The 25,074-nt window shown below is 44.5% G+C and overlaps 1 protein-coding gene across 1 annotated transcript in view; it reads left to right on the top strand.

The window, feature by feature from the left end:
* LOC311134828 (protogenin B-like) overlaps positions 1-25,074 on the top strand; it is a gene marked incomplete at both ends in the record, with an annotated part of 39,693 nt that extends 14,619 nt beyond the window's left edge. The window contains 14 exons of the mRNA XM_084168608.1: positions 710-957; positions 6,962-7,126; positions 7,491-7,796; positions 11,619-11,807; positions 17,513-17,608; positions 17,813-17,999; positions 19,136-19,263; positions 20,338-20,508; positions 21,302-21,490; positions 21,738-21,861; positions 22,292-22,439; positions 24,237-24,285; positions 24,376-24,440; positions 24,559-25,074. Of these exons, the coding sequence (XP_084024734.1) occupies positions 710-957; positions 6,962-7,126; positions 7,491-7,796; positions 11,619-11,807; positions 17,513-17,608; positions 17,813-17,999; positions 19,136-19,263; positions 20,338-20,508; positions 21,302-21,490; positions 21,738-21,861; positions 22,292-22,439; positions 24,237-24,285; positions 24,376-24,440; positions 24,559-25,074 (2,581 nt within the window). The remainder of the gene's footprint in view (positions 1-709; positions 958-6,961; positions 7,127-7,490; positions 7,797-11,618; positions 11,808-17,512; positions 17,609-17,812; positions 18,000-19,135; positions 19,264-20,337; positions 20,509-21,301; positions 21,491-21,737; positions 21,862-22,291; positions 22,440-24,236; positions 24,286-24,375; positions 24,441-24,558) is intronic.

Genomic DNA, 25,074 nt, shown 5'->3' with positions numbered 1-25,074 from the left:
AAAACACACGGCCAAGGCAACAAAGGAGTGGCTTAAGAAGAAGCTCATTAAGGTCCTGGAGTGGCCTAGCCAGTCTCCAGACCTTAATCCCATAGAAAATCTGTGGAGGGAGCTGAAGGTTCGAGTTGCCAAACGTCAGCCTCGAAACCTTAATGACTTGGAGAAGATCTGCAAAGAGGAGTGGGACAAAATCCCTCCTGAGATGTGTGCAAACCTGGTGGCCAACTACAAGAAACGTCTGACCTCTGGGATTGCCAACAAGGGTTTTGCCACCAAGTACTAAGTCATGTTTTGCAGAGGGGTCAAATACTTATTTCCCTCATTAAAATGCAAATCAATTTATAACATTTTTGACATGCGTTTTTCTGGATTTTTTTGTTGTTATTCTGTCTCTCACTGTTCAAATAAACCTACCATTAAAATTATAGACTGATCATTTCTTTGTCAGTGGGCAAAAGTACAAAATCAGCAGGGGGTCAAATACTTTTTTCCCTCACTGTAGCTATTTGATTTTCTTTTAAATTAGAAAACTTCACAGTTTCAGTATAACAAGAACAGATTGTAGTAACAGTGCCCTACAATACATTTGAGCAAAGCCTAATCACATAATAAAAACTGTATACAGGGGAATTGGGAGAAAAAATCCCCCCCCCCCCCCCCATTTCCTGATTGTACCCGTTGTTCACTAATTCTGTGTTTCCCTCCACAGTAAACTGGTTATCACTCAGATCACCCAGGAGGATGATGCCATCTACCAGTGTGTGGCGGAGAACGAACAGGGCAGTGTTCTGTCCCTGGCGCGCCTCATCGTGGTGATGTCCGAGGACCGGCCCAGCGCGCCCAGGAACATCCGCGCTGAAACCGTCTCCTCCTCAGCCATCCTATTGGCCTGGGAGAGACCCATCTACAACGCTGACAAAGTCATCGCTTACTCTGTACACTACATGAAGGCTGAGGGTAAATGAATTGTTATAAGCATGTATGAGCTTTTATAATGTCTTATTACAGATGTAGGATCTTAATTTGAGTCAGTTTGCTACAGCAGGAAAATAATCCTGCAGCAAATTATTATGTGGATTCTAATTAATGGAAATTTTTGTAGGTGTTGATACATTTTTCGTTAGGGCAAATCAAGTGGAAATTACAAACTTTAGAAGCCTTTTTAAACCTAAAAAACATAGCAAAATTCTCAGCAACAAAATAGTGATCAAATTAAGATCCTACATCTGTATAATGCTGACAAAGTCATCACATACTCTGTACACTACATGAAGGCTGAAGGCAGGAGTAAAGACAGGGAGGAATTAGCATGTCATCTTACAGAATATACAGTACCAGTCAAAAGTTTGGACACACCTACTCATTCAAGGGTTTTCTTTATTTTGACTATTTTCTACATTGTAGAATAATAGTGAAGACATCAAAACGATGAAATAACACATATGGAATCATATAGTAACCAAAAAAGTGTTCAACAAATCAAAATATATTTTATATTTGAGATTCTTCAAAGTTTCCACCCTTTACCTTGATGACAGCTTTGCACACTCTTGGCATTCTCTCAACCAGCTTCACCTGGAATGCTTTTCCAACAGTCTTGAAGGAGTTCCCACATATGCTGAGCACTTGTTGGCTGCTTTTCCTTCACTCTGCAGTCCAACTCATCCCAAACCATCTCAATTGGGTTGAGGTCGGGTGATTGTGGAGGCCAGGTCATCTGATGCAGCACTCCATCACCCTCCTTGGTCAAATAGCCCTTACACAGCCTGGAGGTGTGTTTTGGGTCATTGTCCTTTAGTAGTGGTTTCTTTGCAGCAATTCGACCATGAAGGCCTGATTCACACAGTCTCCTCTGAACAGATGTTGAGATGTGTCTGTTACTTGAACTCTGTGAAGCATTTATTTGGGCTGCAATTTCTGAGGCTGGTAACTCTAATGAACTTATCGTCTGTAGCAGAGGTAACTCTGGGTCATTCCTGTGGCTTGTCCTCATGAGAGCCAGTTTCTTCATAGCGCTTGATGATTTTTGCGACTGCACTTGAAGAAACTTTAAAAGTTATTGAAATGTTCCGTATTGACTGACCTTCGTGTCTTAAAATAATGATGGACTGTAATTTCTCTTTGCTTATTTGAGCTGTTCTTGCCATAATATGGACTTGGTCTTTTACCAAATAGGGCTATCTTCTGTATACCACCCCTACCTTGTCACAACACAACTGATTGGCTCAAACGTATTAAGAAGGAAAGAAATTCCACAAATTAACTTTTAACAAGGCACACCTGTTAATTGAAATGCATTCCAGGTGACTACCTCATGAAACTGGTTGAGAGAATGCTAAGAGTGTGCAAAGGTGTCATCAAGGCAAAGGGTGGCTACTTTGAAGAATCTCAAATATAAAATATATTTTGATTTGTTTAACACTTTTCTGGTTACTACATGATTCCATCTGTGTTATTTCATAGTTTTGATGTCTTCACTATTATTCTACAATGTAGAAAATAGTAAAAATAAAGAAAAACACTTGCATGAGTAGGTGTGTTCAAACTTTTGACTGGTACTGTATGACAAAAGGAATGTCCACAAGCCACAGCTATCTGATCTCTCTAGGAAAAGAGATGATTCATCTCAAGGGACTTTCTGGTTAAAACATGATGACAATTAAAATAGTTTGCTATGTGGGCGTTCTAAAGAAATCACTGGAGAGTTGTGGAAATAGTTTTTTTTCATACATTCATATTTTCTGTCCAGCAAATAATTTAATGTAAATATGTTTTATTTTTGTACCAATATGTTACAGGCACCAATTGTCACTGAGAAGTGTTGCAAATTGTTGTTCAACTTGTTGATCTTCACAATTAAGGTATTGAAAGGAGTGACAGGGCAGAGTCCAGTCCGCCTCAATAGGCTATGGAGGGAGGCAGGCAGACAGCGCTCTAACCTATATCAAATCAAATCAAATTGTATTTGCCACATGCGGCGAATACAACAGGTGTAGACATTACAGTGAAATGCTTACTTACAAGCCCTTAACCAACAACGCAGTTTTAAGAAAAATAAGTTAAGTTAAAAATAGATAAGTAAAAAATATAAATAACACATAATTAAAGAGCAGCAGTAAAATAAAATAACAGTAGGGAGGCTATATACAGGGGGTACCGGTACAGAGTCAATGTGCGGGGGCACAGGTTAGTCAAGGTAATTGAGGTAATATGTACATGTGGGTAGAGTTAAAGTGACTATGCATAGATAATAAACAGAGAGTAGCAGCAGCGTAAAAGAGGGGGTGGGGTGGGGGGGACAATGCAAATAGTCCTGGTAGCCATGATTAGCTGTTCAGGAGTCTTATGGCTTGGGGGTAGAAGCTGTTGAGAAGCCTTTTGGACCTAGACTTGGCTCTCCGGTACCTCTTGCTGTGCGGTAGCAGAGAGAACAGTCTATGACTAGGGTGGCTGGAGTCTTTGACAATTTTTAGGGCCTTCCTCTGACACTGCCTGGTATAGAGGTCCTGGATGGTAGGAAGCTTGGCCCCAGTGATGTACTGGGCCGTACGCAATACCCTCTGTAGTGCCTTGCGGTCGGAGGCCGAGCAGTTGCCATACCAGGCGGTGATGCAACCAGTCAGGATGCTCTCGATGGTGCAGCTGTATAGCTTTTTGAGGATCTGAGGACCCATGCCAAATCTTTTCAGTCTCCTGAGGGGAAATAGGCTTTGTCGTGCCCTCTTCACGGCTGTCTTGGTGTGTTTGGACCATGATAGTTTGTTGATGATGTGGACACCAAGGAAGCTCTCAACCTGTTCCACTACAGCCCCATCGATGAGAATGGGGGCGTGCTCAGTCATTTTTTTTTTCCTGTAGTCCACAATCATCTCTTTTGTCTTGATCATGTTGAGGGAGAGGTTGTTATCCTGGCACCACATGGCCAGGTCTCTGACCTCCTCCCTATAGGCTCATCGTTGTCGGTGATCAGGCCTACTACTTTTGTGTTGTCGGCAAACATAATGATGCTGTTGGAGTCGTGCCTGGCCATGCAGTCATGGATGAACAGGGAGTACAGGAGGGGACTGAGCACGCACCCCTGAGGGGCCCCTGTGTTGAGGATCAGCGTGGCAGATGTGTTGTTACCTACCCTTACCACCTGGGGGCGGCCCGTCAGGAAGTCCAGGATCCAGTTGCAGAGGGAGGTGTTTAGTCCCAGGGTCCTTAGCTTAGTGATGAGCTTTGAGGGCACTATGGTGTTGAACGCTGAGCTGTAGTCAATTAATAACATTCTCACGTAGGTGTTCCTCTTGTCCAGGTGGGAAAGGGCAGTGTGGAGTGCAATAGAGATTGCATCATCTGTGGATCTGTTGGGGCGGTATGCGAATTAGAGCGGGTCTAGGGTTTCTGGGATAATGGTGTTGATGTGAGCTATGACAAGCCTTTCAAAGCACTACATGGCTACAGACGTGAGTGCTACGGCTCAGGAGACATTTAGGCAGGTTACGTTAGTGTTCTTAGGCACAGGGACTATGGTGGTCTGCTTGAAACATGTTGGTATTACAGACTCAGTCAGGGACATGTTGAAAATGTCAGTGAAGACACTTGCCAGTTGGTCAGCGCATGCTCAGAGTACACGTCCTGGTAATCAGTCTGGCCCTGCGGCCTTGTGAATGTTGACCTGCTTAAAAAGTCTTACTCACATCGGCTACAGAGAGTGTGATCACTAGAACAGCTGATGCTCTCATGCATGCTTCAGTGTTGCTTGCCTCGAAGCGAGCGTAGAAGTGATTTAGCTCGTCTGGTAGTCTCGTGTCATGGCTCTGGTCTAATGTGTGACCAGCTTTCCTTGGAGGCCATCTGTTGTAGCCAGGCTGAGGTCAAAGTTTAAGCAAGAAGAATGGCCAGCGCTCCGAAATAACAACAGCCACGGCCTGCCATTGTCCACCCTCAACCTTCTCAACCACACCGCTCACTCTTAAAGGATCCTAATAAAATACCAAAATACCAATAGCAAAGGGACAGGACACCATTTTCTTTAAGCCTGATATAATCTTGGGTGGCTTTGAAATAGGACTGTCTACCACTCTACTTCTTCTAGTTCAAACAGACCTCCAAACACTTGATCTAGAAACATTAGTTAACTGACATTTAAACAACAATAATTGCTGACAGTTGCTAAAAAAAACACTCTTAAAAAGGGGATGCAGACAAAAGTAAGCAAATTGTTTTTCTTTAACTCGTTGTGTTAGGACTGTTTGAGGCCTGTGGGCAGGAAACACATGTCACAGGTTAGGACTGTGACTCTGCTCTGCATTAGGTCAATGTTTACAGAAAATCTGAGGGGCAAGAGAGACTATTAGTAGAAATACTACCCAGCAAACCGGAAACATTCCCAGAACATTAGCTAAGATTCCCATTAATAGTCCAAGGGCCACCCACCAAAAACATTGTGTATATATTGTTATGAGCATGAATACTGTGTGATTCAAAACTTGTAAAAGTTGCACATACATTTTTTGTTTCTTTAATCAAAGTTATGATATTTAGCATCAAAATCACAGTTTCACATTACTTTTGTTGCACACTGGCTCACAGAACTTGTCAGTTAATATAAGGCTATATTTTGGCAGCTGTATTTAGACTACTTGCTCTTTCCTGCTAGCCAAACTAAAGACAGGTCAACGTTTGCTAGCTTACACAGCTCTCAAAACATGCAAATGGAATACTGTTCTGGCATCTGAGAAAAATCCATTTAGCTTGTTTCAACAGCTCTTATCATTACATTTACGTCATTTAGCAGACGCTCTTATCCAGAGCGACTTACAAATTGGTGCATTCACCTTATAGCCAGTGGGATAACCACTTTACAATTATTTTTTATTTTATTTTATTTTATTTTTTTCTTCTATTTTTTTTTTATTTTTTTATTTTGGGTGGGGTAAGGGGGGGGGGGGTAGAAGGATTACTTTATCCTATCCCAGGTATTCCTTAAAGAGGTGGGGTTTCAAGTGTCTCCGGAAGGTGGTGAGTGACTCCGCTGTCCTGGCGTCGTGAGGGAGCTTGTTCCACCATTGGGGTGCCAGAGCAGCGAACAGCTTTGGACTTATCATCTCGCTTTATTTCGGGATTCCTTTCTGCAAGCATGGACAATGGAACACGTGTAACAATGGTAACCAATATGTAACATGGCAACCTCATAATGTTGCTAGGGGGAAATTACCCAAAATGGGCTATGATTTCAAAATCGTACCTTTGATTTATAATATTTAATGAATGTGCAATTTTTACAAGTTGTAGATCACAAATTCTTCAAATTAATTACAATTATCTACAAAATAATGTAGACATTTTGCAGTTCCGTTTGCTGGGTGGTGGGTAGCCCTTGAACTATAAGTTATAGTTAGGGTTTTATCTAACATTAGGATAATATCATCCCAAAAACAATCAAAGAATGTTTTAAATGAAATATCCTTAGAATGTTATCCTAACATTAACTATAATGTTGTGCTCAGCATCTGTAACAACCACCACAGAACATTCCCCAAACGTTCTCATTAGGTTTCCAGGTAACGTAATAACACAATGTTTGAGCATACTGCCACAACAAAATGTGAGAGCGACAACGTTCTGGGAACGTGCTTGCAACATCAGGCGAATGTTTTACACCAACATTGTATAATCATCAGCACAACTGGACAGTTTTTGTGTTATGAGAACATTTGCCGCAACCTAACAAATGTTCTGGGAACTTTCACAGAACCATTTTGGTTTGCTGGGTAGTTTACCCAAACAGTGAATACAACTTGTTTACATACCACAGGGTAATGAAGATACTCATCTCTGGTCTTTTATATATATTTTATTCATTTATTTGTCATTAATTTAACCAGGTCCCTTTTTAAGGGAGCCCTACATTTGAGGCATCTTTACTAGTAACACGTTACATTAAACCATTACATCATCTCCCTGTCCGTTCCAGGACTAAACAATGAGGAATACCAGGCGGTGATTGGCAACGACACGACCAGCTACATCGTAGATGACCTGGAGCCAGCCTGGAGCTACTCCTTCTACGTCGTGGCCTATGTGCCGATGGGCGCTAGCCGTATGTCTGAGCAAGTCTGTCAGCGCACCCTGGAGGACGGTGAGTAGGCCACACAAATGTGTACGCTTTTATTCACGCCAATAAAGTATAGTTGAAATGGGATTGCATTGAGCAGTAGAGGACAGTGACTCGATGATTCCTTTCACTAACTCACTTCATTTGAGAGAACGTTGAGGTAATATTCAGGGTAAACAATGTATTGTTATATAATTATTTATTATATTGAATGCGTGATTTTTCAGATAGTGGCTCTTCCGAAGAAGGTTTTTACTGGTAATGATGTTGATCATATTATGTGATCGTTTTACTTTACTTCAGTTGACGCCCTATTGGAAGTCGCTCTGGAAAAGAGCATCTGCTCTATGACTAAAATCGAATGATGTCGCTCCTCCTGTCCCCCCAGTGCCCCTGCGTACCCCGGAGCTCAGTCTGACCAGCCACAGCCCTACAGACATCCAGGTGTGGTGGCAGCCCCTGCCCACCAAACTGTCCCGTGGGCGCATCTGGGCCTACCGCCTCTCCTACCGCACGGCTGCAGACGCCACGGTTCTGTCTGTGGAGCTGGCCCAGAACAACACCAAGTACCTCCTGGGAGACCTTCAGCCTGACACCATCTACCTTCTCCGGATCGCTGCAGCCACCAGGGTGGGGTGGTGTGAACCCTCGTCCTGGACCTCCCACCGCACGCCCGACACCTCCAGTACTAAAGGTAACTAAGGTCACAGACTAACCCTAGCCCGACACCTCCAGTGCTAAAGGTAACTAAGGTCACAGACTAACCCTAGCCCGACACCTCCAGTACTAAAGGTAACTAAGGTCACAGACTAACCCTAGCCCGACACCTCCAGTACTAAAGGTAACTAAGGTCACAGACTAACCCTAGCCCGACACCTCCAGTACTAAAGGTAACTAAGGTCACAGACTAACCCTAGCCCGACACCTCCAGTACTAAAGGTAACTAAGGTCACAGACTAACCCTAACCCGACACCTCCAGTACTAAAGGTAACTAAGGTCACAGACTAACCCTAGCCCGACACCTCCAGTACTAAAGGTAACTAAGGTCACAGACTAACCCTAGCCCGACACCTCCAGTACTAAAGGTAACTAAGGTCACAGACTAACCCTAGTCCAAGACCTCCAGTACTAAAGGTAACTAAGGTCACAGACTGATAGGGTGATACAGGGTGATACAGCTTGGTCAGGCCGCTGTAATGATTTAGTCAGGTACACATCAGCTTGGTCACTTATAGAAGTGTGTCCCAACTGGTGGGTCATGGTCAGTTCCTCATGGCTTTATGGATAAGGTTTAGGGTCATGTGGTAGTGATAGTCTTGTCACACACAGTGGTTGTGTTTCTCTCTGAGAATTCCTAGGCCATGCAGAGTTCCCCCAACACCTGACTTGAATTAGCCCTGCTACCATTGTCCCACAGTCTTAGTGCTAATCTTAGAATACTATGTGAACCAGCCCTATGCTAACCCCCATGCAGCGTGGTCCCACTCAGGACCTTACTAGAGTCTTCTCTGCCTGCTAGCAGTATTGCCCCCCCAGTCTCACAGGCGTTGTCCCTCCGTTAGCATGCTAACCCCCATGCAGCGTGGTCCAACAGTGGTTTAACTCATGACCAGAGAGAGTTAGCTCTGCTAGCAGCATTGTCCCAGTCTCTGTGCTTCTCTTAGCATACTCTAGTAACTAGCCCCGTACGGAGTTGCCCGACCGACAGTGGTCTCTCTGCCAGCAGTATTGTCCCACAGTCATTGTGTAGGTAGCCGGGGGACCTTTGCCTTGCGCTGGTAAGTGGTGTTAGAGTGGCCTCAGTCAGGGGTCATGAAGGAGGGACCGGGCCCCAGGCGACTGTGTGTGTGTGTGGGGAGAAGAATAGGTGTGTTTCATGGCCTGGTCTCTGTGTGTGGACAGGGAGGTTGTTTGTTTGTATACCTAGTAACTTTATATTCTGAATTCTATTTGGTGAACTTGAACTTCAGGGAAGTTAAAATTCCAAATAGGCAAAGTATTGGTATTGGTATCCTACTACTACAGCTATTTCTTAGGGAAATATACCATAGTCTTATTAGTTTATTATTATTATTATTATATTATTATAGTCTCTCTTTATTTGCACAATGCACATGTGTTTTTTTGTATTTTTGTATATTTTTTTGTTGTTGTATTTGATGAGGTGGAGTTCCCACATATGCTGAGCACTTGTTGGCTGCTTTTCCTTCACTCTGCCGTCCGACTCATCCCAAACCATCTCAATTGGGTTGAGGTCGGGGGATTGTGGAGGCCAGGTCATGATGCAGCACTCCGTCACTCTCCTTCTTGATAAAATAGCCCTTACACAGCCTGGAAGTGTGTTGTGTCATTGTCCTGTTGAAAAACAAATTATAGTCCCACTAAGCCCAAACCAGATGGGATGGCGTATCGCTGCAGAATGCTGTGGTAGCCATGCTGGTTAAGTGTGCCTTGAATTCTAAATAAATCACAGACAGTGTCACCAGCAAAGCACCCACACACCATAACACCTCCTCCTCCATGCTTTATGGTGGGAAATACACATGTGGAGATCATCCGTTCACCCACACCGCGTCTCACAAAGACACGGTGGTTGGAACCAAAAATCTCAAATTTGGACTCATCAGACTAAAGGACATATTTCCACCGGTCTAATGGCCATTGCTCGTGTTTCTTGACCCAAGCAAGTCTCTTCTTCTTATTGGTGTCCTTTAGTAGTGGTTTCTTTGCAGCAATTCGACCATGAAGGCCTGATTCACACAGTCCCCTCTGAACAGTTGATGTTGAGATGTGTCTGTGACTTGAACTCTGTGAAGCATTTATTTGGGCTGCAATTTCTGAGGCTGGTAACTCTAATGAACTTATCCTCTCTGCAGCAGAGGTAACTCTGGGTCTTCCATTCCTGTGGCGGTCCTCATGAGAGCCAGTTTCATCATAGCGCTTCATGGTTTTTGCAACTGCACTTGAAGAAACTTTCAAAGTTCTTGAAATGTTCTGCATTGACTGACCTTCATGTCTTAAAGTAATGATGGACTGTTTCTCTTTGCTTATTTGAGCTGTCCTTGCCATAATATGGACTTGGTCTTTTACCAAATAGGGCTATCTTCTGTATACCCCCCTACCTTGTCACAACACAACTGATTTGCTCAAACGCATTAAGAAGGAAAGAAATTCCACAAATTAACTTTTGAGAAGGCACACCTGTTAATTGAAATGCATTCCAGGTAGCTACCTCATGAAGCTGGTTGAGAGAATGCCAAGAGTGTGCAAAGCTGTTATCAAGGCAAAGGGTGGCTATTTGAAGAATCTGAAATATAAAATATATTTTGATTTGTTTAACACTTTTTTGGTTACTACATGATTCCATATGTGTTATTTCATAGTTTTGATGTCTTCACTATTATTCTACAATATAGAAAATAGTAAAAATAAAGAAAAACCCTTGAATGAGTTGGTGTGTCCAAACCTTTGACTGGTAGTGTATATTTATATACAGTATATTATATGATATTATTATCTCTCATGTTGATGCTTCATGCAATATGTTGCGTGGGCTTTTTGTGAGTGACTGTGAGGCTGCTTGTTGTGAGTGGCTGTGAGGCTGCTTGTTGTGAGTGACTGTGAGGCTGCTTGTTGTGAGTGACTGTGAGGCAGACGGTGTCTAAAAACAGAAGGTAAAGTGTTGAGTGACAATTTTTGGCCATCAAGGAAAACGCTATGTCGGGCGCAAACCCAACACCTCTCATCACCCCGAGAACACCATCCCCACAGTGAAGCATGATGGTGGCAGCATCATGCTGTTGGGATGTTTTTCATCGGCAGGGACTGGGAAACTGGTCAGAATTGAAGGAATGATGGATGATGCTAAATACATCATATTTAGTGAATAGTTATGCATGCTAAAATTTTCTTATTTCTCGTTTGTTTCACAATAAAAAATATTTTGCATTTTCAAAGTGGTAGGCATGTTGTGTAAATCAAATGATACAAACCCCCCCAAAAATCCATTTAAATTCCAGGTTGTAAAGCAACAAAATAGGAAAAATGCCAAGGGGGGTGAATACTTTCGCAAGCCACTGTAGTAGGTGTGTCCAAACCTTTGACTGTATTTAGATGGCTTTCTGTTATTGATCCCTATATTCTGAACCCGTTCCCTCCATATATTCTATTGAGTCTGTCGACTAAATTCTAACTAAAAGGTACACCATATTTAAAGGGATGGCTTTAGGTAAATGTACTGAAAACCCTATTGAATGAAAACTCCACGAGGAAATCTGTTGGCCACCAAGAGGGAGGGTTTTCAGCGGTTCAATAACATTTATTCACGCAAGGTAACCACACCTGCAGAGCGCGTTACGCGACTGAATAAGGTAAGTCTAATGACCAAATACTGAGATGTATGTAGGAAAGGCGTAAATTCCTAATCGTCCCCTTATGTGCCCTGGCCAGAAGTAGCGCCATTATGGGTCCTTCCTCCTCCTCTTCATACCTGTTCTCCTTCCTGTGTCCCCACAGTGCCGCCAGCACCACTGTTGCAGCAACTGGAGCCTCTCAACTGCACCTCCATCTTGGTTGGATGGCAGCCATCTCCAGGCTCCGTGGTCGTCCAGGGTTACCGGCTCTGTTACCACGAGGAGGGCCAACCAGAACAGCCCTCCATCCAGCTCCAGCCTGAGAACACAGAATACACCATCAGTGGCCTGGGTGAGTGATAGTTACAGTAGGTATACTGCACATATGAAATAGGTGGATACAGGTATAGATTGGGTATAGGTGGGTATAGCTATAGATTGGGTATAGGTATTGGGTTAGGGTCAAACTCCAGTTTGAGGACACAGAATAAAACATCAGTGACCTGGGGGAGTTTCTGGCTCCTGTGTGGGTGTAAAACATCAGGGAGGGAGGGACCTATTTTTCAATATGCACTGACATCTTTTAATGTCTTCTTGCCCTTTGTCACCCCGATCAATACGGACTGACCCTTGTTCCCTCTCTCCTATCCTATCCTGGTCCTGTTTGTGCCGTCTTACCAACTCCTGTGGTCATTGTCACATTTGGCGTCACGATGACCATATGAGTTGGGAAGACGGCACAAACAGATCTGGGGACCAGGCTACTCTAGCCCCTGTCCCCAGTGTCTCCCCATTCCCTCTCCCAGCGACGCCTCCCAAAGGGGTTAGAGGTCAGGGCCCAGATGCCCTTCCCACCACCGTTTCCCATGGATCTCATCCCTGGCTTGCATACGTTATCCCTGGCTATTGTGCTATAGCTGCAGGGCCAGAGCTGCCCTATGACAGCCTGACCACCAACCCCCCCCCCCCCCTCCGACACCTTGACTAGCACCCCCTCTCCAGCAGGATGGGGGAGGTTACCACACCACGGCCCCCTGGGACTGGCCAGAGCCGGACAGACAAAGGACCTATGACCTATGGTCGTGAGACAGTGGACTTTGATTAGAGAATTGCCCTGTCTGCCCCCTATTTCACAATGGCCTCTGTGATGCCCCTAGGGTTGTGGGTTCGATTCCCACGGGGGGACCAGTATGGAAAATGTATGCACTCACTACTCTTAAGTCGCTCTGGATAAGAGCGTCTGCTAAATGACTGAAATGTAAATAGTGTCCAACAGAGTCCATGTGATTGTGAAACAGTCTCTAGACTGATAGAGATGAGAGATGTATATATTGGTGGATTTGATTAGATCTCAATCTTTTAATTCCCATTTCTTCTAACAGTTAAAGGATTTATCTGGAAGTAAGTTAATAGATTTATCTAGAAGGAATCAAAATGAATTTTTTTTTTTTATGTTCATGATGACATTAGTTGAAGTTACATACTGGGCAACTGCCTCAACACTACTATCCTTTCTTGTTGCTAACCCTTCCTCCAGGCCAAGCCTTTATGTTGAAGGGTAAAACAGTGGCCGTTGGGTGAACAATCCTTTCTATAGAGGGGCAGTCCAGCCAGTACACCCTCTCTATACACTGAGTGTACAAAAACATTAAGAATATTGAGTTGCATCCCCCTTTGCCCTCAGAACAGCCTCAATTCGTCGGGTCATGGACTCTACAAGGTGTCGAAAGCGTTCCACAGGGATGCTGGCCCATGTTGACTCCAATGCTTCCCACGGTTGTGTTAAGTTGGCTGGATGTCGTTTGGGTGATGGACCATTCTTGATACACACGGGAAACTGTTGAGCGTGAAAAACCCAGCAGCGTTGCAGTTCTTGACACACTCAAAACCGGTGCACCTGGCACCTACTACCATAACCTGTTCAAAGGCACTTCAATCTTTTGCCTTGCCCATTGACACTCTGATTGGCACGCATACACAATTCATGTCTCAATTGTCTCAAGGCTTAAAAATCCTTCTTTAACCTGTCTCCTCCCCTTCATCTACACTGATTGAATAGTATTTAACAGGTGACATCAATAAGGGATCATAGCTTTCACCTGGATTCACCTGGTCAGTCTATGTCATGTAAAGAGCAGGTGTTCCTAATTTGTGTCCCAATTGAAAGGTAAAACAAGGGTCAATTGAGTGGACAACCCTTTCTGTGGTATATATTATATTTGTCCAAGTTGAAGGGTAGATAGAAGGGTGGAGGGGCAGCCAGTTGGAACAGAAGGTCCTGAGAAGGGGAAACAAAGGGGGCCAGCTCCTCCTCTCCTCTCCTCTCCTCTCCTCTCCCACAGTCCTGAAGCCCAGATTTCTTCTGTTCTATCTTGGCCTGACCCCTAACCCTAGTCAACCCCCCCCTGTCCCAGGGGCCCTGGATCCTAGCAGCTGAAAGCTGCCCCTGGCCCCCGCACCGGCCCCTAGCCCCAGCCTCCCACCAAGCCTCCTGGCCCCATCCCCCACCACTACAACAACAGGCCTGGACACACACACCACCTCCCACCACACCACCCCTACCCTTTCCACTGGTCAATACCCAGAACCTAACCTTTCACACCAAGACATAAAACAAATCTTTAACGGTCCCCTAAAATACGGCGTGATTTAGGAGATGGTTAGCGAGGCGCACAATTTTTAAAGAGAGACTGCCCCTAAAAATCAACTTCTCATTTTTTTAAACGGCCTATGTGGCACCGATATGAGTCAGAGTAAAAATTTACTACAAAGTGTAAAATATAATAATTTTAGACATAAAGTATCTTGCAAGTGCAAATTGAAAATATTGTCTCATTTACATTGTGTCAAAAAAATTTATTGACGGTCCCTAACTAGCCCCAGAGATAGACTATCCAAAGTCAAACCAACTTTGCCACAGTCGCACACCAGCAAGACCTGGTTAGGCTGTTTCAAGTTATCTAGAATTATCTAGAAGGGTGTGACTGTAACTGTACTGTTTTGGCAGCGTGAACGTACAAACGCTTCCCACGTGCGAACACACACACACACACACACACACAAGAGACAGCCACATTAAAACCACTCCCACTCTCGTTTGGTTTCAGTCATGGCCAGTGCATTTCTGAATGACCCAAGTCGATTTAAACCTTGTTTGATCATTTGTCTATTTCCTACCAATCATTTCTCTGCTGATTTGTTGTAGAATCAACCTATATCATGTGGTTAACCGAGTTGGGGCCAATTCAGAAAGTAAACCCGAAATTCCAATCCCAATTTCCATCAATACATTTCAATGAGAATAACTGAAATGGGAAATTGAGTTGACTTAATCCTGAAATGAATGAATTGAAATGTAACTTCCCCCAAACCTGGTGGTTATACACTGAATGGACAAAACATATAAAAAATCTATTTCCATGACATCGACTGACCAGGTGAATCCAGGTGGAAGCTATGATCCCATATTGATGTCACCTGTTAAATCAATTTCAATCAGTGTAGATGAAGGGGAGGAGACAGGTTAAAGAAGGATTTGTAAGCCTTGAGACAATTGAGACATGGATTGTGAATATGTTCCATTCAGAGGGTGAATGGGCAAGACAAAAGATTTAAGAGCCTTTGAACAGGGGTATGGTAGTAGGTGCCAGGCGCACCAGGTTTGTGTCAAGAACTGCAACGCTGCTGGGTTTTTCACGCTCAACAGTTTCCCGTGTGTATCAAGAATGGTCCACCACCCAAAGGACATCCAGCCAACAAATATAATAATAATATAATATGCCATTTAGCAGACGCTTTTATCCAAAGCAACTTACAGTCATGCGTGCATACATTTTTTTTGTGTATGGGTGGTCCCGGGGATCGAACCCACTACCTTGGCGTTACAAGCGCCGTGCTCTACCAGCTGAGCTACAGAGGATCTTGAACTTGAAACAACTGTGGGAAGCACTGGAGTCAACATGGGCCGGCTTCCCTGTGGAACACTGTCGACACCTTGTAGAGTCCATGCCCCGACGAATTGAGGTTATTCTGAGGGGAAAAAAGGGGGTGCAACTCAATATTAGGAAGGTGTTCTTAATGTTTTCTACACTCAGTGTATAGTTACAACAGTTCTAGAGACCTAATTCTAGAGACAGTCAGTTATGGGGTTCAGTAGTCATGCCACCTTTGTTCCTAGAGGTCTTCAGGCAGACTGTGCTGACTGTTATGTGGTTCAGCGCTTAACAACTGGCATCCTGTTCTGTTTGGGGGCTAGTACTTTAACTGAAAAAGCAAACTTTGTTAACTGTTCATTTGTTATGTTTTGACTGATAATGGCCATTCCAGATGTGCCTTTGTTTGCACAGATGTTTTTAAGGAATGTGTGGGTCAGTTGATAATAGACAGAAAATTGAATATCTACAGTGAGAGGGGGGAAAAAAGTATTTGATCCCCGGCTGATTTTGTACGTTTGCCCACTGACAAAGACATGATCAGTCTATAATTTTAATGGTAGGTTTATTTGAACAGTGAGAGACAGAATAACAACAAAAAATACAGAAAAACACATGTCAAAAATGTTATGAATTGATTTGCATTTTAATGAGGGAAATAAGTATTTGACCCCTCTGCAAAACATGACGAGTACTTGGTGGCAAAGTACTTGGTTGGCAATCACAGAGGTCAGACGTTTCTTGTAGTTGGCCACCAGGTTTGCACACATCTCAGGAGGGATTTTGTCCCACTCCTCTTTGCAGATCTTCTCCAAATCATTAAGGTTTCGAGGCTGACGTTTGGCAACTCGAACCTTCAGCTCCCTTCACAGATTTTCTATGGGATTAAGGTCTGGAGACTGGCTAGGCCACTCCAGGACCTTAATGTGCTTCTTCTTGAGCCACTCCTTTGTTGCCTTGGCCGTGTGTTTTGGGTCATTGTCATGCTGGAATACCCATCCACGACCCATTTTCAATGCCCTGGCTGAGGGAAGGAGGTTCTCACCCAAGATTTGACGGTACATGGCCCCGTCCATCGTCCCTTTGATGCGGTGAAGTTGTCCTGTCCCCTTAGCAGAAAAACACCCCCAAAGCATAATGTTTCCACCTCCATGTTTGACGGTGGGGATGGTGTTCTTGGGGTCATAGGCAGCATTCCTCCTCCTCCAAACACGGCGAGTTGAGTTGGTGCCAAAGAGCTCCATTTTGGTCTCATCTGACCATAACACTTTCACCCAGTTCTCCTCTGAATCATTCAGATGTTCTTTGGCAAACTTCAGACGGGCCTGTATATGTGCTTTCTTGAGCAGGGAGAATTTGCGGGTGCTGCAGGATTTCAGTCCTTCACGTCGTAGTGTGTTACCAATTGTTTTCTTGGTGACTATGGTCCCAGCTGCCTTGAGATCATTGACAAGATCCTCCTGTGTAGTTCTGAGCTGATTCCTCACCATTCTCATGATCATTGCAACTCCACGTGGTGAGATTTTGCATGGAGCCCCAGGCCGAGGGAGATTGACAGTTATTTTGTGTTTCTTCCATTTGCGAATAATCGCACCAACTGTTGTCACCGTCTCACCAAGCTGCTTGGCGATGGTCTTGTAGCCCATTCCAGCCTTGTGTAGGTCTACAATCTTGTCCCTGACATCCTTGGAGAGTTCTTTGGTCTTGGCCATGGTGGAGAGTTTGGAATCTGATTGATTGCTTCTGTGGACAGGTCTTTTATACAGGTAACAAGCTGAGATTAGGAGCACTCCCTTTAAGAGTGTGCTCCTAATCTCAGCTCGTTACCTGTATAAAAGACACCTGGGAGCCAGAAATCTTTGTGATTGAGAGGGGGTCAAATACTTATTTCCCTCATTCAAATGCAAATCAATTTATAACATTTTTGACATGCGTTTTTCTGGATTATTTTGTTGTTATTCTGTCTCTCTCACTGTTCAAATAAACCTACCATTAAAAATTATAGACTGATCATTTCTTTGTCAGTGGGCAAACGTACAAAATCAGCAGGGGATCAAATACTTTTTTCCCCCTCACTGTATTTCCACTGAGATTATTTATCAATCTACTATTTATTGTTTTCCAGACCCAAGGAGGAAGTACCATGTGAAACTGTTGGCTTCAAGCCTTGTAGGAGATGGTTACCAGGCCGACCAGACCGTCAGCACCCCAGGATGTGTGTGTACGTAAACAAAGAAATCAGATAAATTCTTACCATTGAACTGCTTCAGCTTCTGTTCATCCTGAAGTCTACATTGGCCTCTAACACATCTCCCACCACCATAAAAAAAATACTTCTAGACAGCTGAAGCAAGCGCACACGTTTTCTTCAGGAAATAATACCTTTTCTAGTTGTGACTAATTTGTGTGTCTGTGTTTGTTACAGCAGTCCGAGATCACCCGGTGGCCCAGCCTCCAGCCCCGGACCACGTGACTGCGGTGGCTAACAGCTCGTCAGCGGTGTACCTGCGTTGGAGCCGTCCTGCCTTCGCCTCCGGGAAGGCTGTCAGCTACACAGCTCGCTGTACACGCGTGGGCCTGACGAACGCGTCGGCCATACGATACGTACAGACGTGAGTTCGTGACCAGTGTTCTGCAGCAGAACTCCTCAAGTTCAAGAAGACACTTGTGATGTTCATACCTGTATACTAGGGGTCTGTTGACGAAGAAGAAGAATACTTTACTACTATTTTAATACTAAGATTATTATACTGAAAAAATATATAAAACGCAACATGTAACAATTTCATTGATTTACTGAGTTACAGTTCATATGAGGAAATCAGTCAATTTAAATAAATTCATTAGGCCCTAATCTATGGATTTCACATGACTGGGAATACAGATCTGTTGGTCACAGATGCCTTAAAGAAATGGGCCTCACAATGGGCCTCAGGATCTCGTCATGGTATTTTTGTGCATTAAAATTGACATTGATCAAATGCAATAGTGTTCGTTGTCTGTAGCTTATGCCTGCCCATACCATAACCCCACCGCCACCATGGGGCACTCTGTTCATAACGTTGACATCAGCAAACCGCTCGCCCACACAACGCCATACACGTGTTCTGCGGTTGAGAGGCCAGTTAGACGTACTGCCAAATTCTCTAAAATGACGTTGGAGGCTGCATATGGTAGAGAAATTGACATTAAATTATCTGGCAATAGCTCTGGTGGACATTCCTGCAGTCAGCATGCCAATTGCACTGTCCCCCCCAAAACATTGACATCTGTGGCATTGTGTTGTGTGACAAAACTGTACATTTTAGAGTGGCCTTTTATTGTCCCCAGCACAAGGTGCACCTGTGTAATGATCATGCTGTTTAATCAGCTTCTTGATATGCCACACCTGTCAGGTGGATGGATTATCTTGGCAAAGGTGAAATGCTCACTGACAGGGATGTAAAGAAATGTGTGCACAAAATTTGAGAGAAATAAGCTTTTTGTGCGTAATGGAACATTTCTGGTATCTTTTATTTCAGCTCATGAAACATGGGACCAACACTTTACATGTTGCGTTTATATTTTTGTTCAGTGTACTTTACTACTTCGCAATTGTCCATTCAATTGTCATGTTTCAGATCATGGGCATGTGGTAATATAGTTCTACACTTTACATCTGACAAGAGACTGAAGATCAAAGATGGACACTGAGTGTTTATTTTTATTTTTATTGAACCTGTCATGATGTCTGTTCTGTCCTCGTCAGTATCAACCAGAGTGTGCTGATACAGGGCCTGGATCCAAACACCCGCTATGAGTTAGTGGTACGTCTCCATGCCGACCAGCTGTCCAGCCCCTGGAGCCTGGTTGTCTTTCAGAGGACTCTACCAGCAGGTAAACAATCATCTAATTCTCTACATGGATAAAGACTCCTTCATGACCTATAGATTATGAAGGAGTCTAATTTAACTTTAAGTGACATCAACAGTATAGCTTCCTTCCCAGTCTACTCTGAGATGTACCTGCCGGCACTCTGCCCTGCACCTTGAGACTAATGGCCCGTGTATATAGATAGAGTCATTGAACACTGGTCACCTCATATTCTGTTTATATACTGTTGTCTACTCACTATGTATGCCGAGAGTGTGCAAAGCTGTCATCAACGCAAAGGGTGGCTATTTGAAGAATCCCAAATATAAAATATATTTTGATTTGTTTAACACTTTTTTGGTTACTACATGATTCCATATGTGTTATTTCATAGTTTTGATGTCTTCACTATTATTCTACAATGTAGAAAATAGTAAAAAAAATAAAGAAAAACCCTTGAATGAGTAGGTGTTCTAAGATTTTTGACCGGTACTGTATATACAGTATTCTCCACATAGCTCATCCTAATGTACAGTATCTACTTCTGTACATACCATATACTGTCTAAAAACAGCACGGATTTATATTCTGGATTCTGACACTGCTCACACTAATATATCTACTCTATAGTCCCCTGTAGCTCAGTTGGTAGAGCATGGCGCTTGCAACGCCAGGGTTGTGGGTTCGTTTCCCACGGGGGGCCAGTATGAAAATATTTATGCATTCACTAACTGTAAGTCGCTCTGGATAAGAGCGTCTGCTAAAGGACTAAAATGTTTAAAAAATGTTGTTGCACTCATTCTGTCATTTCTTCATTCGTTTTTATTATTTGTGTATTTGTATTGTATTTGCGAAGCATTCTCCTGCACTGCTGGAGCTAATAACATAAACATTACACTGCACCTGCTATAACACCTGAAGATCTGTGTGCACGACAATAAACTTATATTTTATTTTATTTTATTTGAGATGGGCGGGAACCAGCAACCCTGTGCACACACACAACAACATTCACCTATCAAAGCCAACCATACTGGATGACGGACCAAGATACATTTAAGCTTAAGAGACTCAAATGACCCTTTTTCTGTTCATCAGCGCCCAGCCACCCTCCTGAAGGTGTGAGGGTGAGTCTGATTGAGGACAGCACAGCCCTGGTTTCCTGGAGGGAACCAGAGGGGAACAACCTGGCAGTGACACATTACACCATCCTGTACGCCTCACAGACGGCCTGGCTGGCCGGACACTGGCAGACACTGCAGAGGGAGGGTGAGTGAGACTGTTAGACAGCCAGATACTGCAGAGGGAGGGTGAGTGGAACAGCTAGATACTGGCAGATACTGCAGAGGGAGGGTGAGTGGATCAGCCAGATACTGCAGAGGGAGGGTGAGTGGATCAGCTAGATACTGGAAGATACTGCAGAGGGAGGGTGAGTGGAACAGCTAGATACTGGAAGATACTGCAGAGGGAGGGTGAGTGGATCAACCAGATACTGCAGAGGGAGGGTGAGTGGGACAGTTAGATACCTCCAGATACTGCAGAGGGAGGGTGAGTGAGACGGTTAAACAGCCAGGCACTGCAGAGGGAGGGTGAGTGGAACAGCTAGATACTGCAGAGGGAGGGTGAGTGGAACAGCCAGATACTGCAGAGGGAGGGTGAGTGGAACAGCTAAATACTGCAGAGGGAGGGTGAGTAGAACAGCTAGATACTGCAAAGGGAGGGTGTATGGTACAGCCAGATACTGCAGAGGGAGGGTGAGTGGAACAGCTAGATACTGACAGATACTGCAGAGGGAGGATCAATGAGATGGTTAGACAGCCAGATATTATAGAGGGAGGGTAAAAACAGGTGGATGTTTTGGAAGGGGAGGGGCTGGGGACAGGCTTGGGCAGAAGCTTTGAGAGGAGAGGGCGGTAGCTACTCGTTGAGTGCAGATTTGAACATTTCTGAGTATCTGGCTAGTGTGCACACAATATTTGGTTATTGGTTTTGGGAATGGCTGTGTTATGATATGCGTTCAACTCCAGTCCCCTCTAAAAACCCGTCTGATGTCCCCTTACAGGGAGCAACACCATGGCCTTGCTGGAGCGCCTGGAGCCTGGTAACGTCTACCTGGTGAAGATATCTGCCTCCAACCAGGTGGGAGACGGGCCCTTCTCCGCCACTGTGGAGCTGGCCCTGGGGCCGGGGCCGAGACACAGAGGGAAGAGGCCCAGGCACTCAGACAGCGGCTCCTCCTCAGACACTACAGGTCAGTATTGTCGTAGTGTTGTTGGACTGGAGAGTGTTGTAGTTAGTATTGTGGCCGGTGGTCAGTATTGTTGGACTGCAGAGACATAGGACCTGTCGTGTCTTGGACTTTGAACATACTGCAGTTGAAGACAACATGACCCTAAGCAGAATATAGTCTCTTACTCTACCTGGTTTCAGTGCTTTTAGTAGGCATTGTTTAAATTGACGTGATTACACAGTGTGACATGATTTCTCGTGTCTTCCAGTGTTCTCTGACGGCCTGCATCACATGGACCAGAATTCCATGACAGGGATCATGGTGGGGGTCTGCATCGCTCTGGCGTGTATAGTTCTGTGTGCCATCATCCTCATCAGCAAAGGCAGATCCAGGTATTTACACAATATCCATCTTAGTAATAGTCTTCTTCTTCTTCTTCTTCTCCTTCTTCTTCTTCTTCTTCTGTTTCTCCTTCTTCTTCTTCTTCTGTTTCTTCTTCTTCTTCTTCTTCTTCTGTTTTTTCTTCTTCTTCTTCTTCTTCTTCTTCTGTTTCTGTTTCTCCTTCTTCTTCTTCTTCTTCTCCTTCTTCTTCTTCTTCTTCTGTTTCTTCTCCTTCTTCTTTTTCTTCTTCTGTTTCTCCTTCTTCTTCTTCTTCTTCTTCTTCTTCTTCTTCTTCTGTTTCTTCTTCTTCTTCTTCTTCTTCTTCTTCTGTTTCTTCTTCTTCTCCGTCTTCATTCTGATGCATTAGTCATTTTTTGAAAGAACTCTCTTCAAATAGATTATTTCGTATTGTCCACTAACTTCTACTCTTTACTCCAATAGGAAATCTTCCATCTCTAAGATCACTGACGTAGTGACCGGTGAGGGACCCCGTGGTCCGCATGCTGGTTTGGCCCTGGCCAATGAACACCCTGCTGAGAACAGGGAGGCCCTGATGCCCATGATGGCACAACACTTCATTGATGCCAAGGTGAGACGTGGCTCCACAGACACAGGCCACGAGTGTGTATGTATGAGAATGTATTTATGGCGTATACAGTGCATTCGGAAAGTATTCAGACCCCTTGACCTTTTCCACATTTTGTTACATTTTACAGCCTTATTCTGAAATGGATTTTTTTTTTAATAATCTCATAAATCTACACACAATACTCCATAATGACAAAGCAAAAACAGGTTTTTAGAAATTCAGACCCTTTACTCAGTACTTTGTTGAAGCACCTTTGGCAGCGATTACAGCCTCGAGTCTTCTTGGGCATGACGCTACAAGCTTGGCACACCTGTATTTGGGGAGTTTCTCCCATTCTTCTCTGCAGATCCTCTCAAGCTCTGTCAGGTTGGATGGGGAGCGTCGCTGCACAGCTATTTTCAGGTCTCTTCAGAGATGTTCGATCGGGTTGAAGTCCGGGCTCTGGCTGGGCCACTCAAGGACATTCAGAGACTTGTCCCGAAGCCACTCCTGCGTTGTCTTGGCTGTGTGCTTAGGGTTGTTGTCCTGGTGGAAGGTGAACCTTCGCCCCGATCTGAGGTCCTGAGTGCTCTGGAGCAGTTTTTCATCAAGAATCTCTTTGTACTTTGCTCCGTTCATCTTTCTCTCGATCCTGACTAGTCTCCCAGTCCCTGCCGCTGAAAAACATCCCCACAGCATGATGCTGCCACCACCATGCTTCACCTTAGGGATGGTGCCAGGTTTCCTCCAGACGTGACGCTTGGCATTCAGGCCAAAGAGTTCAGTCTTGGTTTCATCAGACCAGATAATATTTTCTCATGGTCTGAGAGTCATTTAGGTGCCTTTTGGCAAACTCCAAGCGGGCTGTCATGTGCCTTTTACTGAGGAGTGCTTCCGTCTGGCCACTCTACCATAAAGGCCTGATTGGTGGAGTGCTGCAGAGATGGTTGTCCTTCTGGAAGGTTCTTCCATCTCCACAGAGGAACTCTGGAGCTCTGTCAGAGTGACCATCGGGTTCTTGGTCACCTCCCTGACCAAGGCCCTTCTCACCCGATTGCTCAGTTTGGCCGGGCGGCCAGCTTTAGGAAGAGTCTTGGTGGTCTCAAACTTATTCCATTTAAGAATGATGGAGGCCACTGTGTTCTTGGGGACCTTCAATTCTGCAGAAATGTTTTGGTACCCTTCCACAGATCTGTGCCTCGACACAATCCTGTCTCGGAGCTCTACGAATAATTCCTTCAACCTCATGGCTTAGTTTTTGCTCTGACATGCACTGTCAACTGTGTGACCTTATATAGACAGGTGTGTGCCTTTCCAAATCATGTCCAATCAATTGAATTTACCACAGGTGGACTCCTATCAAGTTGTAGAAACATCTCAAGGTTGATCATTGGAAACAGGATGCACCTGAGCTCAATTTCGAGTCTCATAGCAAAGGGTCTGAATACTTATGTAAATAAGGTATTTCTGTTTTTTTATTTTAATAGATTTGCCAACATTTCTAAAAATCTGTTTTCACTTTGTCATTATGGGGTATTGTGTGTAGATTGATGAGGAAAAAATTAATTTAATCAATTTTAGAATAAGGCTGTAACGAAACAAAATGTGGAAAAAGGGAAGGGGTCTGAATACTTTCCGAATGCACTGTACACCCATCTCAGCAGGCAAAAGTCGTTGCAAAGACATCCCTATTACAAACTTTATGATGTCATGATAAGGCTGTATACTGGTTGTGTAAGGCCCTTTTCTCAGCGTCTTTTTAGCAACCATAAAAATACATCTTTATCTGTTTCTAATCTGGTTATCTCTCTGTTTCAGTGTGGGACTAACCTAGTGATTAGTAAAGCTGGTCCAGTCTGCGGCAGCAGTAAGAGACGGCAGTTCTTCAGTAGTACAGCTGGTGCAGTCTGCGGCAGCAGTAAGAGACGGCAGTTCTTCAGTAGTACAGCTGGTGCAGTCTGCGGCAGCAGTAAGAGACGGCAGTTCTTCAAGAGGGAAAGACACAATAGAAATACAAGCCAGGTAAGTCTTCAGAAGTGAACCAATCATGTTGCTGCTATTAGAGTACCAGTCTTCAACATGGAGTATTACAGTATTCAGTATTGTTCATTTGTTAAACACTCCTCTCCCTTATCTCTAGGTTGAGAACAGAGCATGTCTGTACGAGGCAGGGAAGACCATTCTGTGTTACGAGGAGAGGGAGGGTGCGCCGCCCCTCCAGCCCTCCAGCCTGCAGATCCTGTTCGGGCCACTAGGGGGCTTGGAGAGCTCCGGGGGCTTCAGCTCCGAGGGAAGCAGCTCTGGGACCACTGAGACCAGCGAGGGGAGTCACGAGACAGGAGACTCCGGTCACTACTCCAACGAAGAGATAAGCAATGAGATGAGCAAACCGTCCACCGCCAACTCAGGCCGTAACTCCAGGCCTCCGTCCTTCGGGTCGGAGTTGGATGACAGCCCAACTCCAGAGGAGGAAGAGTGTTTTGAATTGGAGGAAGAAGGAAAGCCTGGTTTTAAAGTGGAATCTGAGGTGATGCCACCAAGCCACCCCTACCATCACCAACATCACCTCCACCAGCAGCCCTCACGTCCCTGTTCCCTCTCAGCTGAGTGTCCAGGACACGGTCCTGTCAGCAAACTCGTCCTGGCGATAGGCTAG

Source organism: Coregonus lavaretus (genome assembly GCF_964263955.1).
Source record: "Coregonus lavaretus genome assembly, chromosome: 9".
NCBI classification, from domain to species: domain Eukaryota; kingdom Metazoa; phylum Chordata; class Actinopteri; order Salmoniformes; family Salmonidae; genus Coregonus; species Coregonus lavaretus.
The sequence above is the reverse complement of the archived record's forward strand: the minus strand, read 5'-3'. Positions and strand labels throughout refer to the sequence as shown.